General features: G+C 44.0%; 2 protein-coding genes across 2 annotated transcripts; both read left to right on the forward strand.

Moving 5' to 3' along the window:
• Positions 1-2,840: 2,840 nt before the first annotated feature.
• Positions 2,841-3,779, forward strand: LOC123777425 (olfactory receptor 6Z7-like). The gene has a single exon (XM_045774087.2). The coding sequence runs from the start codon at positions 2,841-2,843 to the stop codon at positions 3,777-3,779; it is 939 nt and encodes a 312-aa protein (XP_045630043.2).
• A 9,103-nt stretch (positions 3,780-12,882) lies between these two features.
• On the forward strand, positions 12,883-13,827 carry LOC123777415 (olfactory receptor 6Z7-like). Its single transcript, XM_045774080.2, has one exon. The coding sequence runs from the start codon at positions 12,883-12,885 to the stop codon at positions 13,825-13,827; it is 945 nt and encodes a 314-aa protein (XP_045630036.2).
• Positions 13,828-18,848: the final 5,021 nt, after the last annotated feature.

The following is an 18,848-nucleotide window of genomic DNA, read 5'->3' on the forward strand; positions in this document are numbered from 1 at the left end:
GCAGAAGGGGGGTGCCTGTGTCAGGACTGGACACAGCTGCTACCACTACCGGACTGAACCGAACAAACCTCACCCGAGCAGTGAGTGTATTCACCTCGTTGCTGCATTCGATCTTCTCTGAGGTTAGAAGTGTCATCAGGGGAGTTTGACCCCACGTGGTGAAGGACCCAGGCAACTCTGGTTCCAAGGTGCAGACCGTCATCTGTGAGTCAAACTGCAGGGAGCACCACCTCCATCACCAACTGACGTCAGTTGAGCAATGCCTCATACTTTCTACGCCTCTGATTCTTTATCAGTAAAATGGGGCTGAAACAGCTTTCTTCACAGGTGAATGGCACGGTGAAATTGGATCCTACCTACAGACTCTTTGTCCGGGATCCCAAGACAGGTCTAGCTGCAGCCACTTGACATCTGGTATTTTGGGAAACTCAAATCGATTTTTGAAAAGGTTTTTATCTTCTTATTTGACAGAGAGAGAGCGAGAGGGGGGAGCAGCAGAGGGAGAGAGAGAAGCAGACTCCCCGCTGAGTAGGGAGCCTGATGCGGGACTCGATCCCAGGACCCTGGGATCATGACCTGAGCCAAACGCAGATGCTTAACCAACGGAGCCATGCAGGCACCCCTCAAATCCATTTTAACTAGGAAATCATGACATCAACCACAACCCTTCACCTGTCTAGGTGTTCAGTTCCTTCCCATAAAAAACGAGGCTGTCAAACTTAGTACCTTCAAATGGTCCTTCCAGTCCTAACTTTCCCTTCCTAGAGTAGAAGGATAATTTTCTTTTTCTCTTTGCCAATGTGTTTCCAAACAAGTAAAATGAAAATATTACCCCAAATGCCATGAGTCATGGGGTCAGCCGACCTGCGAAGCTGAGTCTGTATTTTACTACTTACTGCTGGGAGGCCTCGGGGAAACAAACGGACTCTTGGATCCGTAGTTTTCACATCTGTAAGATGGGATCATTGATGATTCCTTCTCAGCGCCGTGAGGGGGATAAAATACAGCGAAGATCGCCTGACACAACATTTGGCATTTGGTAAATGTTGATCAATGCCAGTGTTCCCTGCAGTCAGAACCCCAGGATTTATTTGTGAGCTGACTAGGGCTCAGAGAGGTAAGTGACCAGCTCAGAGACCTCTTAGGGAGGAAGGGGCATGTCCAGGATTCAGAGGTATGTCGTTTCATTCTGAAGGAGATCCCTGTAAAAGGCAGAAGCCAGGGTAGGACTGAAGCAGACGTCATCTGTGCCATATAGTTGGGATAGGCATAGCTGCTCGGCCGTGCCAGGGGAGGTTCCGGGACAGAATGGACTCGGGTAGCTCTCAAACAGACCAGGGCATGTGTCACAAACACTGCAGCCTCATACGGGGCACTGGTAGGTGGTAAAATCAGGCAGAACTGGTTTGGGAAAAAAAAAAAAATCCCAGTGTCCTCACTTTGTGCTCATAGCCTCTGAGAACCTCAGTGATCTTCAGAGAAGGCACTGCTCATTCACATTCTGGACTAGATGGTGACAGTCCACTGTTTGGGAACAATGACCATTTCCTGCTTTGAACCAGAAGGAAAACCTTCCCTTTGTTGTGATATGTAACGTGGACAACAGCAATACAAAAAGCAAAAGCAGTAAGATGAAAAAAGAAATGGCTAACTTCCTCTTGTGTATTTGAGGATGGGGACTTAAAAGGTCTCACTGCCTGTTCCATTCCCCTGTGGCTAGTGTTTTCTTCCGAGGCCTCCCTGGACTCATCGTCCCTGGGGCTGGGGGTCCGGTCATCGTCTGGTTCTCAGCACCTGCTGGGGAGTGTGATGCCTGAAAGTCCACGTCTGGTCCTCCGTGCTTCGAATAAGCATGTGGAGAACCTGTGGTGTACTGGGCAGTGCACTCCTTTGCTAGGTTCTGAGGTGAGAGCTCTGAGTGAGACAGACTCCGTCTCTTTCTCAAGAGGCTCACAATCCAGTTGGAGAGACAATGCATAACTGAACAAACATGCAAGTAATTTCATTCATTCATTCATTCATTCATTCATTCATTCATTCATTCATTCAAATCCCAGTAGTATTAACAGCCAGGGTTATATTTGTGTCAGGCATACAATAAATTGGTCCAACACTTCTATGCATTGCTCAGTGCTCACCACAAGCGCTCTCCTTACTTCCCTTCACCTATTTCTCCCGTCCCCCCACCCCGCACTCTCCTCTGACAACCACCAGTTTGTGCAAGTAGTTTGAAATAAATAAAATGAGTAACAATCACGGTGGAAGGAAGGAATGGGTTGCAGGGCTAAGAATAATGACACAGGATAGGGGATTTTGATCGGGGATTGTCTAAGGCTAAGGCAACAAGAAACTCCTGCCAAGGATGTCAAGGGTTCCCAGAAATGGGAAAAGCAAGAATGGGGAGAAGGCTGTTTCAGAAAGAAGGGACTTTGTATGGGGATTATTTAAGGCTGGAAGGACCTCGGAGCATTTGAGGAGGTAAAAGGGCCCCCATGGGGCCCCAGTGGGTGTGAGAAAAGCAGCCATGACATGAGTTAAAGCTGAAGTAACTGGCAAGGATCAGAAAATTGCGGGCTTGAGAGCCATGAGAGGACACATGATGTTTATTCTAAGGATAATGGGAATGTGTCAAGGGCTTTAAGCCGAGGAGTAACCTTATATGATCTATGATTTTGAAAGACCCTACCAGCAGCTGTGCAGAAATGGAGCAAGAATGGAGGCAGAGAATGCAGACACGAGTTTATTTCATTTACTCAGGTGATATAATGGCTGGATCTACAGGAAGGCAAGATATAAAGAGAAGGGTGTGCAAAATATATTGTAGATGTATTTGTTCTTAGATGGAGAGGTCCCTGGAGTCGGGCAACATGACCAGAGTCCAGGAGTTTGTCTTGCTGGGCTTGTCCGCCAGGCTGGGCATGAGGGGTGTCCTGTTTGCCGTCTTCCTGACCCTCTACCTGCTGACGCTCCTGGAGAACACGCTCATCGTCTGTCTCATCTGCAGCCACAGCGAGCTCCGCAAGCCCATGTACTTCTTCCTGGGCAACCTGAGCTGCCTGGAGATGTGCTACGTGTCAGTGACCATGCCCAGCCTGCTCGTGGGGCTGTGGACTGGACCCTTCCACGTGCCCTTCACAGCCTGCATGACCCAGCTCTTCTTCTTCGTCTCCCTCATCTGCACGGAGTGCACCCTCCTGGCCTCCATGGCCTATGACCGCTACGTGGCCATCTGCCGCCCACTCCACTACCCACTGCTCATGAGGCCCCAGGTCTGCCTGGGCTTGGCCATGTCCTCATGGCTTGGGGGACTGCTGGTCTCGGTGGTCAAGACGTCTTGCATCGCCAGCCTGTCGTACTGTGGCCCCAACGTCCTCAACCAATTTTTCTGTGATGTCTCTCCTCTGCTCAACCTGTCCTGCACCCATGTGGCCCTGACCGAGCTGGTGGACTTCATCTCTGCCATCGTCATCTTCTGTGGAACACTGTTGGTAGCGCTGGCCTCCTACTCAGCCATCGGGGTGGCCGTGCTCCGCATGCCGTCAGCCGCTGCCCGGCACAAGGCCTTTTCCACCTGCGCCTCCCACCTGATTGTGGTGGGCATCTTCTACTCAGCAGCCCTCTTCATCTACTGCCGTCCCAGCCGCATCAAATCCATGGACCTCAACAAGGTGCTGTCAGTCGTCTACACGGTGGTCACACCCATGTGCAACCCCGTCATCTACTGCCTGCGGAACAGGGAGGTCCATGTGGCGCTTCGGAAAACTCTCCACTGGCCTTGACTGCAGTCTTGGATCATTGGACCTCTTGTCTCCTGATTGAAGATCTGCCATGGCTACGAAATTCCAACCATGACACCGAAAGGCAAAAGAACAACTGAAGGACTACGTTTCCCATCTAATAAACAATGAGTTCGTTTCAGTCAAGAACAAAATCTGAATTACCCATGGGAAAAGTGACCAATGTCTATGAGAAAGCAAGTCATCAAAGATGAATGATAAGGGACTGGTAACTCACATGACAGCATGGTCCACTTTATTAGTAAACCAAGAAATGCAAATTTAACAACCCCATCATTTGATTCCTAGAATGACAAACACTTACCAAGTGTTTCTGTATGTCCCCACAAGTAGAGATAGATAAAAGATACAGAGATATTCACAGCATCTTTGTAATGAAAAAAATCAGAAACAACCTGATACCCATCCAAAATGGATGGATTAAATAATTGTATTTGTTCTGAGATAAACATTGGAGCTACTAAATAAAAGGAAATAGATTTATATCTTTGACATGGTGATAAGGGCCGATACACATATGCTAAATAAATTTAAGACAGGGCTTTCGCGTCAATCCCTTCCCTATCCCTTTGCTACTAGCTACTACCTACCCGTATTCCTTTTAAAAAGATTTTACTATTTAGTTATTTATTTACTTATTTATTTATTTGCAAGAGAGTGCATGCACATGTGAGCGGGGGGAGGGGCAGAGGGAGAGAGAGACAGAGACTCAAGCAGACGCCCTGCTGAGTGCGGAGCCCGACCTCACCACCTGAGGCCATAACTCAAGCGCCGGTCAAGAGTTGGATGCTTACCCAACTGAGTCACCCAGGCATCCAACCTATATGCATTCTTAATAGTGCCTTTTTAAAAAAGATTTCATTTACTTATTTGAGAGAGAGAGAGAGCACAAACAGTGGGGAGGGGCAGAGGGAGAGGGAGAAGCAGACTCCACACTGAGCCCCATGCCGGACCCCAGGACCACGACCTGAGTTGAAGGCAGATGCTAAACCAACTGAGACACCCAGGAGACCAAATAGTTTTAATAAAGAGAAGCTTTCAATTTTGGTGAAGTCTAGATTATCAATATTTAAATTTACAGTTATTACTTTTTACATTCTAACAAAATTTGCCATTTCCCTATCACATAAAACCATCTCCTAGAAGGTTCGTAGTTTTAGCTTTCTAATTGGTGTGTATGATGCCACTCAAAACATCTCTGTGTGTGTGTGTGTCTGTCTGTCTGTCTGTGGTAGAAGTTGAGCTTTATTTTTTCCATAATAATCCAGCTTTACCAAAATGATTGTTGGAAAGACCCTCCCATTAAATTGCATTGGCAATTTTGTTAAAAATCAGATGGAGCATAAAAAGGTGGCTCTTTTTCTTTTTTTGAAATATTTTATTTAAATTCAATTTAGTTAACATGTAATACAGTATTCGTGTCAGGAATCGAATTTAGTGATTCATCAGTTGCCTATAACACCCAGTGCTTATTACATCACCTGCCCTCCTTAATGCCCATCCCCCACTTACGCCATCCCCCACCCACCTCCCCTCCAGCAACCCTCAGTTTGTTCTGTATAGTTAAGAGTCTCTTATGGTTTGCCTCCCTATTTTGATCATATTTTATTTTCCTTCCCTTCTCCTATGTTCATCTGTTTTGCTTCTTAAATTCCACATATGAGTGAATTCATATGATAATTGTCTTTGTCTGCCTGACTTATTTTGCTTAGCATTATACCCTCTAGTTCCATCCACATCATTGCAAATGGCAAGCTTTCGTTCTTTCTGATGGCTGAGTAGTATTCCATTGTATATAGACACCACATCTTCTTTATCCATTCATCTGTCAATGGACATCTGGGCATTTCCACAGTTTGGCTGTTGTGGACATTGGTGCTATGAACATTGGGGTGCAGGTGCCCCTTCAGATCACTACATCAGTATCTTTGGGGTAAATACCCAGTAGTGCAATTGCTGGGTCGTAGGGCAGCTCTATTTTCAACTTTTTGAGGAACCTCCATACTGTTTCCCAGAGTGGCTGCACCAGCTTGCATTCCCACCAACCGTGTAAGAGGGCTCCCCTTTCTCCACATCCTCGCCAACATCTGTCATTTCCTGACATGTTAATTGGAGCCATTCTGACTGCTGTGAGGTGGTATCTCACTGTGGTTTTGATTTATATTTTCCTGATAATGTGGCTCTATCTCTAAGCTCCTTATTTATTCTCTATCAATCTATTTGTTTATAGTTTCACCAATAGGAAGTTGTCTTGATTACCGGAGTGTTACTGTAAGAATTAATGTCAGGAATTTTAAGTTCTCCCACTATGTTCTTTGTTAAGGTAGTTTTGGCTCTTCTAGGTTCTTTACGTTACCATATAAATTTTAGATTCAGCTATGCATTTTTATAAAGAATGTCTCCTTAGATTTAATTATAATTGGATTGAGTCTAGAAATCATTTTGGGAGAGAATTGACATTTTTGACAACACTGAGTCTTTCAAATCATAAATACGGTATACCTTTCCATTTATGTAGCACTTAAAAATTTTTTTGAGTGTAGCTGACCTGTGTCACATTAGTTTCAGGTACAACATGGTGACTCCACAAGGTCAAACATTCTGCTGTGCTCACCATGAGTGTGGCTGCCACCTGTCACTATACAACCTATTCCAATACCATTGACCATATTCCCCGTGCTGTACCCTTCATCCCCCAGCTGTACGCATGGAGTCACTGGAAGCCTGTGCCTCCCACTGCCCTTCACCCATTTAGCCCATCCCCCACGCCTCCCCTCTGGAAACCATCAATTTGATCTCTGTGTTAGCAGGTCTGAGTCTGCTTTTTGTTTGTTTATTTATTCCTTTTTATTTTTTAGATTCCACACAGGGATGGAATCATATGGTATTTGTCTTTCTCAGACTGACTTATTTCACTTAGCGTCGCACCCCCCGGGTCCACCTATGTTGACATGATCTCATCTTGCTTCAATGTCTGCATGATATTCCAGCGTGTATGTCTGGGGGGGGGGTGTGTGTGTACATGTGTACACCACACTCGTCCGTATCCATTCATCTCAGGATGGACTCTTCGGTTGCTCCCATATTTAGCACTTTTAACCTGTAGCTGTCCTGTCAGCAATATTTCAGATTTTTACTGTAGAGTTTGTGTGAATCTTTCCTTAAATTTATTCCCATGTATTTAATGTTTTCGATACTTTTGTATACTTAATCGTTCTGTAAATTTATTTTCCAACTACCACATCTAGTATTTAGAAACAAAACTGGTGGGGCGCCTGGGTGGCACAGCGGTTGAACGTCTGTCTTCGGCTCGGGGCGTGATCCCGGCATTGTGGGATCGAGCCCCACATCAGGCTCCTCTGCTGTGAGCCTGCTTCTTCCTCTCCCATTCCCCCTGCTTGTGTTCCCTCTCTCGCTGGCTGTCTCTATCTCTGTCAAATAAATAAATAAATCTTTAAAAAAAAAAAAAAAGAAACAAAACTGGTTTCTGTGCATTCGTCCTGTATCCCACAATCTTCATAATCTCATGTTTTGGCTCTATCATGTGTTCATAGATTCCTTAGGCTTTTCTGTGCAAATAATCATGTTACCTGCAAATAATAATAATTTCCCTTCTTTTCCCCAGTTTTTGTACCTTTTCCTTCTCTCGCCTTGGATCACGTGTATTTATACACCTGGCCCTATGAGCTGCAGATCCACGAGAGCTGAGTGTGTTCCTGTGGGTCTTCTTCTTTCGGGTCCTGTTGAAAGAGACACTGGGCGTAGACTGGAGATTTCGTGCTCTCCAGTTACCCTGTGTGGAGCTCATCAGAGCCTGTGTCTGTGGCTGGAGCAACACGTGAGCCTAAGAGGATCGGAAAGGGCAGCACGGTGCACTCTGCTGCTGTTATAGACGCCCCAGATCTCAGCACCCCCAATGCTGAGGTTTATGTCTCATCTGCACCATAATTCAGTGCGGCTTGCCAAGGGGTGCTGGCCCTCCTGCAGCTGCCCGGGGACCCAGAGTCCTTCCTTATAGTACCTGTTATCCTCCAGAGCCTTGGGGTGCCCCACTTAAAATTTTATCTGTAGACAGGCAGGGACAGAGAGAGGGAGAGGAAATGAGAATGAGGCATCACCCAGGGTTTGAAGGGCCAGGTCTGGATTTATATGCATCACTGCTGCCCACACTGCATTGGCCAGGAATGAGTCACATGGTCATACCGAAGTGCAAGGGATGCTGGGAGATGTAGTTTAGCGGCATGCTCCTGATTTGGCCACGTCACTGCTAAACACACAAATGTACACAGAAAGAATAGTGTTATTCTTCATCCGTGAGTTCTTTTTTTTTTTTAAGATTTTATTTATTTATTTGACAGAGAGAGAGACAGCCAGCGAGAGAGGGAACACAAGCAGGGGGAATGGGATAGGAAGAAGCAGGCTCCCAGTGGAGAAGCCTGATGTGGGGCTCGATCCCAGAACGCCAGGATCATGCCCTGAGCCGAAGGCAGACGCTTAACAACTGCGCCACCCCCAGGTGCCCCCACCCATGAGTTCTAAAAAATGGAGACAATTTAAGAGAACAAGTACAATTAAAGGGGTAACAAACACATATTTGTGGATGTCCTTGATGGGAATGTCAATCCATGCAGTATTTTCAGATGGTAATTTTGTAATGTGTATAAGATTAATTGTATATTGACCAATAATTCTGCTTCTTTACATGTAGCTTATAGATCTATTTCTATACGTGGGCAAACATAAGCACGCCAGGATATCTACGGAAGCAGTGTTCACACTAGCAAAACCTGGACAACTCCACAAATATCCATTAGTAAAGGACTTGGAAAATACATCAGGGCCCATTATGGGCCACTCCTTTTCCAGACTTTTCTCCTTCCCTTCACCATGTCCCTCTGACCACACATCCCTATATGGTCCATGATCAACTATTCCAAAGTTAAAATGATTTCTTCTCAGAAAAACGTTGTCAGGGTCAGGGTCCAGGTATTAGCCCCCCCCCCCCGCAAATCAACTAACATTTCATTGCAAAGAATACAGAAATAAGAGACAGAGTCCCTTCTCTGAATGAGGTCACAGTTTAGTGGTGCCAGGAAAAAGTAAATAAGGACTTATAATAAAGGTACTAAGAGCTTTATTAGTGTCAGGAGCGAAGCAGGAGTTAGACTTAAGGGAAAGAATTAACATTCACTGGCTGCCGTGTGTCCATGACTGTGCTGGATCTGTACATGTCTCTATTAATTTAATTTTTACATCATCTCTGAGACGTGTATGTGATCTTCATTAGACAGGTATCAGTAATAGCAATCAATAGCTACCACTCACGAGCTCCTAGTAGGTACTAGGCATCATACTAGGTGCTTTACGAGCACTGATTAGCTTAATCTTCATGAGAACTCTTCCAGGGGGCCATCATCGTCACCGTTTTATAGATGGGGACATGGAGACTCAGGGAGGTCCAAGTCACACAGCCTTTGAATGATAGAGCAGGAATTCAAATTCAGATCCTCATGCTCCAGATTCCCAGGACATTTCTCCAAGTGGGGTTGGAGCCCAGGCGTTCAATCAAATTCCTGGATACCTGCTGGGGATCAAGCCGTGTTTATCTCGCACACTTCCCCCTCAGGAGGGAGGAAACGGTTCATTCCTGGTGTCTGGAAAGGAAACGTGGGTGAGAGCTTCTCTAAGGAGGTGAGCATGAGCTTGAGAGATGAGTGAGATTTCATTCGGAGGGGAAGGAAAAGGGCTGTCTGGACAGAAGGACCGACATGGGCACAGATGTGCAAAACGCATTGTGTTGTGTTTGTGTGTCTAGGATAAAGCTATGCAAGTACATGTACGAGTGCGTTAAAGTATTTTAATCTTTGTTCCCTTAAAAGAGGGATGGAGCAGAGGACACACTGGAGAGAATGTGGGTCACACATTAGCTCAAAAATATTTTGTGTTGTTTATTCACTGCAGCATATTATAGACCAAGGTTTTACTGTTTCTGAAAGAATGCTATGTTGTAGTTATGGGCACATTACTTTTATTTTATTTTAGTTTTTAATATTTTTTATTATATTATGTCAGTCACCACACAGTACATCCCTGGTTTTTGATGTAAAGTTCGATGATTCATTAGTTGCATATAACACATTACTTTTAAATCTGTTTATGTCATTTGATCACACAAAAGAAGAACAGAAAAAGGAGAAAATGGAATTTGAGAGTTCTCCCTCCAGATTTGCATTGGGCGTTCTGGGAATGGAGAGATCTATTTAGTGGGCAATCCGTAGCCTAGAGAGAAAAGTGTGTTTCGTGCATAGAATGCTTAATATTAAATGCCAACTCTGGCAGCTAAAATCTCCAGCAGTGAGGAAAGGGTATTTCAACTTTCTGTATGAGCTGTTAGAATGCTCTAGCTATCCGTTTTTTGTCTTGCTTCAGGCAGAGGTGATCTCGTAATACTTCTGAGACTGAGCTCCGACCTCCCCCCTGCAGTGTATCCCCAAACCTCCAGGTTCCCTGTCTCTGAACACCCTCAGTTTGCTCATCTCTCACTATCGTATGTGTAAATGTCTGTTCAGGGTCATTATCCCTCAGGCTCCTGGGAGCAACTCGAGAGCAGGAATTATGTCTCATTCAGCGTGGCAATGCCAGTGTCCCACACACATCCTCACATCTATTATGGGCTCTAAACTGTGGGAGAATGGACTTGGAAGCAACCTTGGCATCGAGCCACCTTCCCAAGCCCTAGTACAATTCATGAGAAGTTTTCACTTCCGTCTTCCCTCTAAATCCACAGAGATTAGGACAGCCCCCTAAGGTCCATCTCTTGGATTTAAACTGGCCCTTCTGCTTGCGGCTGGCTGTAAGGACAGAGTTCTCTTGGCAGCTCAGAGAACACAGGGTGCAGAAATGGAGAGAGGCGGGTGAAACCACTGCTCAGGACAAAGACAGCTTCTTCCAAACCTCTCTGACGTCCTTGAACTGACTGGCCACCTCTTCAAGTTCCTGGCGTCTTCACTCATGTCCAGGGGCGGAAGCGGACAAGTTTTGGCCCCCAGAGTCTCCTTTAGAAAAGAAAAGCAGGACCTGTTCACGTTAGCCAAGAGGTAAGAAAACAAGTTCACTTGATTTGGGAAAGAAAAAAAGAGAAGACCAGAAAAGCTCCCCTCCTGCAAGTCACCTGTGGGGTGCCAGCACTCCCGGGCCATGGAGACTACCTGAGATTTAATCCCCATGACAGTGTGACAGGGTCCCTGCTGCAGATGGAGACACGGGGGTCAGGAAGTCAGAGTCCTGGTCTAGGGCAGGGACGGAGCCCGGGCCGGAACCAGTCTCCGTCTGATCCCAAAGCCCTTCTCTTAACCTGAATGACAGTGTGTTTTAAACTGAGGCTCCTAAAGGAGATGCATCAGGTCAGTACTAGCAGTAAGATCACGTGGCGTGGCCGGCCTGGCGCGGTCAGTGGAGGGGGCAACTCTTGGTCCCATCTTCCTTATCCATTCATCGGCCGATGGACACTTGGGCTGCTTCCATAAATCACTACATTGTACACCTGAAGCTACTATAATGCTGCACATTGACTATATCGGAATTTACATAAAAGGTAGAATAATAAAATAAAATAAAGATGCAATGACTCCCTCGTACTCATTAGCTATTTTAAGAACATGACTGTTTATCTTTGAAGCCCCTGTGTGCCCTTCCTAGACCACTCCTCACTGGTAAGAAGTATCCTTCTTGAATTTGGGGCTCATTATTTTCTTATCTTCTTTGGCCATGTGACTTTGCATCCCCAAACAATCTATTTCTTAAAAATTTTTGCACAGTCGACCTTTATGTAAATGGAATTAAATCTGCACACTTATGTAACTTTTTTTTGTTCAATATAACGTTTCTGAGATTGATTTATTCATAGCATCAAAGGTGGGTCTGATTCATTCATTTATTTACAGAATAGTATTCCATTATATAATGAGATCACTATTTATTTATCAACGCTGCTGGGCTCTTGGGATGTTTACAGGGTTTTGGTGTTTTTTTTTTTTTAATCTTTTTTGCTGGTAAAACAGTGCTGCTGTGAACAGTACTTACCCTGGATATATGTTAGACATACAATTTCTGGGACATGCTCACACCTTAAAACTTACTACATGATGCCAAATTATTTTCTGAAATGAGCATACGATTCGGACTCCCAGCAGCCGTGTATGAAAGTTCTCATTATTAAACTTAATATTCAGACATGTATATTTGTGTCAATTCCATGGATGGGAAGTGTTATCTAATTTTGGTTTTAATTTCCATTTCCTTGGCTCCTAATGAGATTAGCATATTTCCATGCTTTGAGTGATGAAACTCTTTGGGGAGGTACACTTGCAGGCCTTTTCCCGAATTTTCTATGGAAAAAATTATTTTGCATATTAATTGACCAATTTCTTTGTAGATCCTATGTAGGGATCCCTTGTTACTCATATGTATTGCAGGAATATTTTTCCAGTTTGTGACTTTTAACTTTTTTCTGGTGATCAGATTTTCTCTTGATGATTAGATTTTTACATTTTATTTTTAAAAATTTTTTAAAGCTGGTGATGGGTAGTAAGGAGGGCACGTATTGCATGGTGCACTGGGTGTTATACGCAACTAATGAATCATGGAACTTTATATCAAAAACTGGAGATGTACTGTATGGTGACTAACATAATGTAATAAAATATAAAAAAATTTTTAAAGCTTATTTATTTATTAAAGTGATCGCTATACCCAACGTGGGGTTTGAAAGAAAGAAATCCAACCTAGAGAAGACCATTTAAAGTCATCAAAAGAAAAGAAAGAACGATCATAGCTCTCACCTCCATTTTACAGACAAGAGAACTGAGGCTCATAAAGGTAGTCTTGCCGAAGATCACAGATTTGCCAAGTACAGGTGGAAGTTTTTCGATTCCAGTTTTGCGAGTTTCCAGCTCACCGGTCCCCCGCCAACAGTCAGCCTACAGCACGTCCAGCGGCTCTCGGGGCCCCTGATGCTCTTCCTCTTCTACCATTTTACTCCCGCCTGGATCATGGTCTCCACTAACCTATTTCTTTCTTCACTTAGATGGAGAGGTCTCTGGAGTCGGGCAACATGTCCAGAGTCCAGGAGTTTGTCTTGCTGGGCTTGTCCGCCAGGCTGGGCACGAGGGGCGTCCTGTTTGCCGTCTTCCTGACCCTCTACCTGCTGACGCTCCTGGAGAACACGCTCATCGTCTGTCTCATCTGCAGCCACAGCGAGCTCCGCAAGCCCATGTACTTCTTCCTGGGCAACCTGAGCTGCCTGGAGATGTGCTACGTGTCAGTGACCATGCCCAGCCTGCTCGTGGGGCTGTGGACTGGACCCTTCCACGTGCCCTTCACAGCCTGCATGACCCAGCTCTTCTTCTTCATCTCCCTCATCTGCACGGAGTGCACCCTCCTGGCCTCCATGGCCTATGACCGCTACGTGGCCATCTGCTGCCCACTCCACTACCCACTGCTCATGAGGCCCCAGGTCTGCCTGGGCTTGGCCATGACTTCATGGCTTGGGGGGCTGCTGGTCTCGGTGGTCAAGACATCTTGCATCGCCAGCCTGTCCTACTGCGGCCCCAACGTCCTCAACCACTTCTTCTGTGATGTCTCCCCTCTGCTCAACCTGTCCTGCACTCACGTGGCCCTGACCGAGATGGTGGACTTCATCTCTGCCATTGTCATCCTCTGGGGTTCCCTCCTTGTGGCCATAGCCTCCTATGTGGCCATTGGGAGGGCTGTGTTCCGCATGTCATCAGCCGCTGCCCGTCACAAGGCCTTTTCCACCTGTGCATCACACCTGGTGGTGGTGGGCATCTTCTACATGGCCACTCTCTTCATCTATGCCCGTCCCAGCCGCATAGAAGCCATGGACCTCAACAAGGTGCTGTCAGTCATCTACACGGTGGTCACACCCATGTGCAACCCCGTCATCTACTGCCTGCGGAACAGGGAGGTCCAGGCAGCATTCCGTAGAACCCTATACTGGTCCCGAGGCTGACCTGCTGACCAGGGCATGGGGAGATCTCAGGTTATCAATACGTTTCATTTTTATTGACATATATTTCACATGCCATACACTTCGCACTTCAAAATGTGCAATTCAGTGGGTTTTAGTATATTCACAAAGCTGTGCACCCATCACCACCATCTAATTCCAGAATGTTTTCATCACTACCAAGAAAACCCCATGCACGTTAGAAGTCACTCCCCAAACCCAGCACGCCAGCCTTAAGAAACTGCAAATCTTTTTCTGTATGGATTTGCCTGTGTGGGACATTTTGTATAAATGAAACAATATAATATGTGGCCTTTTGTGTGGTTTTCTTCACTTAGAGTAATATTTTTGAGGCGTATACATGATGTAGGTACATCGGTACTTCATTCCTTTTAATGGCCGAATAATATTCCATTGTATGGATACGCCATTTATTATTTACCCATTCATCAATTGATGGATATCTAGGTTGTTTTCACTTTTTGGTTATTAAGAATAATGCTGCTGTAAACATTTGTGTACAACTTTTTGTGTGGATATGTTTTTATTTTTCTTGGCTATATGCCTAGGAGTGGATCTGCTGAGTCAAATGGTAACTCTATGTTTAACTTTTTAAAGAACCATCACTTGGGTATTAAGGAGGGCATGTATTGCATGGTGCACTGGGTGTTATACACAACTAATGAATCATGGAACTTTACATCAAAAACTTGGGATGTACTGTATGGTGACTAACATAACATAATAAAAAATTATTATACAAATTTTTTTAAAAAAAGAACCATCACTGCTATTTTCCCAAGCATTCAATACCTTACTTTTAAAATACAAGGCCGTCAGGGTAGGGAGGGCAGTTGTAAATGGCAATTTGTAGATGAGGTAAGGCAAATGAATGACTCCAAACACATCCTTGGTATTCAGCAAAAATGCTAATACAATAAACTATGCCATCACTATATCCAATCAGGAAAAATTCACATGATTGTTCACACCTAGAGCTCCTTGGGGAAGTGGGCACCCTCTGTCGTATATTACTGCTGGTGACACAAATTGTTAGAACCTTCTTGAAGAACAACATGGTATCATCAATTAAAACTTTAATTGTGCCTACACTTTGACTCAACATCTACACTTTTATGAATACCTCATAGGTAAATCAAAGGTCTATAAAAATATGTATATAAGGATGTTTATTGTAGCCTTGTTTTAAGTGACCCAAACTGGAAAGAATGTGAATATTCATCAATAAGATAACGGCTGAATGTTATGGTGACTCCATATTGTGAAATCTTACGAAGCTATTTTTTTAAAAAAAGAATTAATTCTCTCTTTATACTGACATGGAGGGCTGACATATTTATATATGAAACGGTAAAATTTTGGAGTAAAGTTTTAAGTAAATCTTTAAATTTTTTAAGTATATATATATATATATATATATTTTTTTTTTTTAAAGTACGGTCTACACCCAATGCGGGGCTTGAACTCACAATCCTGAATTCAAGACCTGAGCTGAAATCAAGAGTCAGATGTTCAACTGACTGAGCTACCCAGGTGCCCCTTGTGCTTTTAACTGATAACTATTGGGAGGAAATTATATTTGGCAATGCAGGCGTAGTCAAAATAATTTGCAGCATGGCCACACAATGGGATCCTAAGGTGTCATGAAAAACAAGTCCCAAAATAAATAAAATCTTTAAAAAAAAAAAAAAGGGGCGCCTGGGTGGCACAGCGGTTAAGCGTCTGCCTTCGGCTCAGGGCGTGATCCCGGCGTTGTGGGATCGAGCCCCACGTCAGGCTCCTCTGCTATGAGCCTGCTTCTTCCTCTCACACTCCCCCTGCTTGTGTTCCCTCTCTCGCTGGCTGTCTCTATCTCTGTCAAGTAAATAAATAAAATCTTTAAAAAAAAAAAAAAGAAAAAGAAAAAGAAAAACAAGTCCTGTAAGTACATTTACTGCCATGACAGATGTCAGTTATACACTGTGATGTGGGAAGCTCGGGTTACGAAATGACATGCACAACATAACTACAGTTTAATGTTTCAATGCAGTGTGTGTACACATGGATATAGGAAAGACTTTGAAAGTCAATTCTATAAAAATGTTTATGGTGATTGCCGTTACGTGGAAGATCTTGGGAGGGCTTTCCTTTCATTTTCATTTTGTTGTACTTTGTCAATTTTTTATTGTGGCAAGCGTGCATTGCTTTTGTAATAAAAACATATTTTTCAATTAAAAAAATCACTTGAATCTCTGTCTTTTGTGTCCACAAGACAGAGCTGAACCTCCTTAACTAGGACTTCAAGGTCCCATTCTGTCCCGGTTTCAGCCACCCTAGACTCAAAATCACGTAGACATTTCAGGTCTGTCACATCTGGCGCCTTTGTTATGGAGTGTCCCCTAATCGTCCTGATACTGAGGCACAAATGCCTCGCTCCTCTTTCCATTCTTCTGTGGCTCTCACTTCACACAAGTGAGAATACACAGACCACAACAGGAGCACTGCAAAAGCATGGACCCCATCACTCCTGTTCAGCGATGCCAGTTGTTCAGAACAATGCCTGGTACATGCTAGCTGCTCAGTGAATTTGGTGGAATAAATAAGTGAACAATTCACTGAAGAGAAGTGAAGTCTTCACCACCTCCATACTTCCAAAGATTCATGACTTTTATTATACCTGCTGCCTACAGGGTATTTGCCGAATTCCTGACCCTATGCAAAGCCCTATATATAAATTTGTCGCATTTTCAGCCTTACAGCCACACTGTGAGGGAGATACGTGTGACAAAGAGTCTTATCATCTACCAACATCACTCCTTCTGCCTTTAGTAATAGATCTGCCAGATCGCAGCTGGAAACATAGCCACCCAGAAAACCAGGTTTCCCAGCCCTTCTCTCGTCCCTATGTGCGGTCATATGAATATGTGCTGGACAAAGTTTTAGGTTATGCTTTTTAGGGGAAAGACACTTTCCTGTACTTCCTTTTCTCTCCCCTTCTGCTTGGAATACAGACATGATGGCTGGAACTGGACCCTGACTTCATGCTGAGAATGGTGGAACAAGATAGGGGGACTCAGGTTCTTTGACATTTTGGACTGTCTTATCACCCCCAAATCCATGCTGTGACACTGATGAGAAATTAGTTCTATCCTGTTTAAGCAACTATTTTTCGGCTGAACCCATCACCTAACCAATATGATGTTGTATCAATCAGCTACTGCTACAATACTGCTATGTAACAAGCAAACAAAAAAAAATATTTTTTTCAGTGACTTCAATAGCACACATTATTTTTTCCTGGTTTGTGGATCTCTGGTTTACTGGCGGTGTTCTGCTTCAGGCTGCGGGTCAGGTTTAGGTCTGTTCCACTTGTTCCTTAACCCAGAACTAGGATTTGCTCTTCTCAAGCCAAACAGCATGAAGGCAGCGGGAACAGTTAGTGCTTCTTGTTTTTTAAATATATTTTTTAAAGATTTATTTATTTTAGAGAGAGAGCATGAGCAGGGAAGGAGAAGAGGGAGAGGGAGAGAGAGAATCCACAAGCAGAGCCCCCGCTGAGTGCAGAGCCCCATATGGGGCTTGATCCCAGGACCCTGAGATCGTGACCTGATCCAAAACCAAGAGTCAGCCGCTTAACCAACTGAGCCACCCAGGCACCCCCAGTTAGTGCTTTAGGGGGATGGGGGGACAGCATAACAGGGAGATGGGTATTGAGGGGGGCACGTGCTGTGATGAGCACTGGGTGTTATACTTAACTGATGAATCACTGAACACTACATCAAAAACTAATGATGTACTATACAGTGGCTGACAGAACATAATAAAGAAATTTAAAAAATAAACTGGCAGATCTATTACTAAAGGCAGAAGGAGTGATGTTGGTAGATGATAAGACTCTTTGTCACACGTATCTCCCTCACAGTGTGGCTGTAAGGCTGAAAATGCGACAAATTTATATATATACATATATTTATTTATTTATTTATTTATTTATTTATTTATTTAAAAATAAAGAAATTTAAATGAACTACAAGTTCATTTTTTCTTTTGTTTCTCTTGCCTTTGGAGATGTGTCATGAAAAAAGCTGCTGTGGCCAATATCAAAGAGGTTACAGCCTATGTTCTCCTCTAGGATTTTGATGGATTCCTGTCTCACATCGAGGTCTTTCATCCATTTGGAGTTTATCTTTGTGTATGGTGTGAGAGAGTGGTCAAGTTTCATTCTTTTGCATGGAGCTGTCCAATTTTCCCAGCACCATTTATTAGGAAAGACTGTCTTTTTTCCACTGGATGTTTTTTCCTGCTTTGTGAAAGATTAGTTGCCCAAAGAGCCGAGGGTCCATTTCTGGGTTCTCTATTCTGTTCCATTGGTCTATGTGTCTGTTTTTGTGCCAGTACCATGCTGTCTTGGTGATCACAGCTTTGTAGTATAGCTTGAAATCCGGCAACGTGATGCCCCCAGCTTTGTTTTTCCTTTTCAACAATTCCTTGGCGATTTGGGGCCTTTTCTGGTGAAAAAATGAACTTGTGGGAATTCATCAAGATAAAAAGCTTTGGCACAGTCAAGCAAGCAGTCAAAAAAACTAAGAGGCAGCCCATGGAATGGGAGAAGATATTTGCAAATGACACTACAGATAAAAGACTGGTATCCAAGATCTACAAAGAACTCCTCAAAATCAACACATGAGAAACAAATAATCAGATCAAAAAGTGAGCAGAAGATATGAAGAGACACTTTTCCATATGAATGGCTAACAGACACATGAAAAAATGTTCAAAATCAGTAGCCATCAGGGAAATTCAAATCAAAACCACATTGAGATACCACCTTACGCCAGTTAGAATGGCAAAAATGGACAAGGCAAGAAACAACAAATGTTGGAGAGGATGTGGACAAAGAGGATCCCTCTTACACTGTTAGTGGGAATGCAAGTTGGTAAAGCCACTTTGGAAAACAGTGTGGAGGTTCCTCAAAAAGTTAAAAATAGAGCTACCCTATGACCCAGCAATTGCACTACTGGGTA

This window comes from Ursus americanus, chromosome 21, assembly GCF_024610735.1.
Source record: "Ursus americanus isolate L20-20 chromosome 21, mUrsAme1.1.p, whole genome shotgun sequence".
Lineage (NCBI taxonomy): Eukaryota > Metazoa > Chordata > Mammalia > Carnivora > Ursidae > Ursus > Ursus americanus.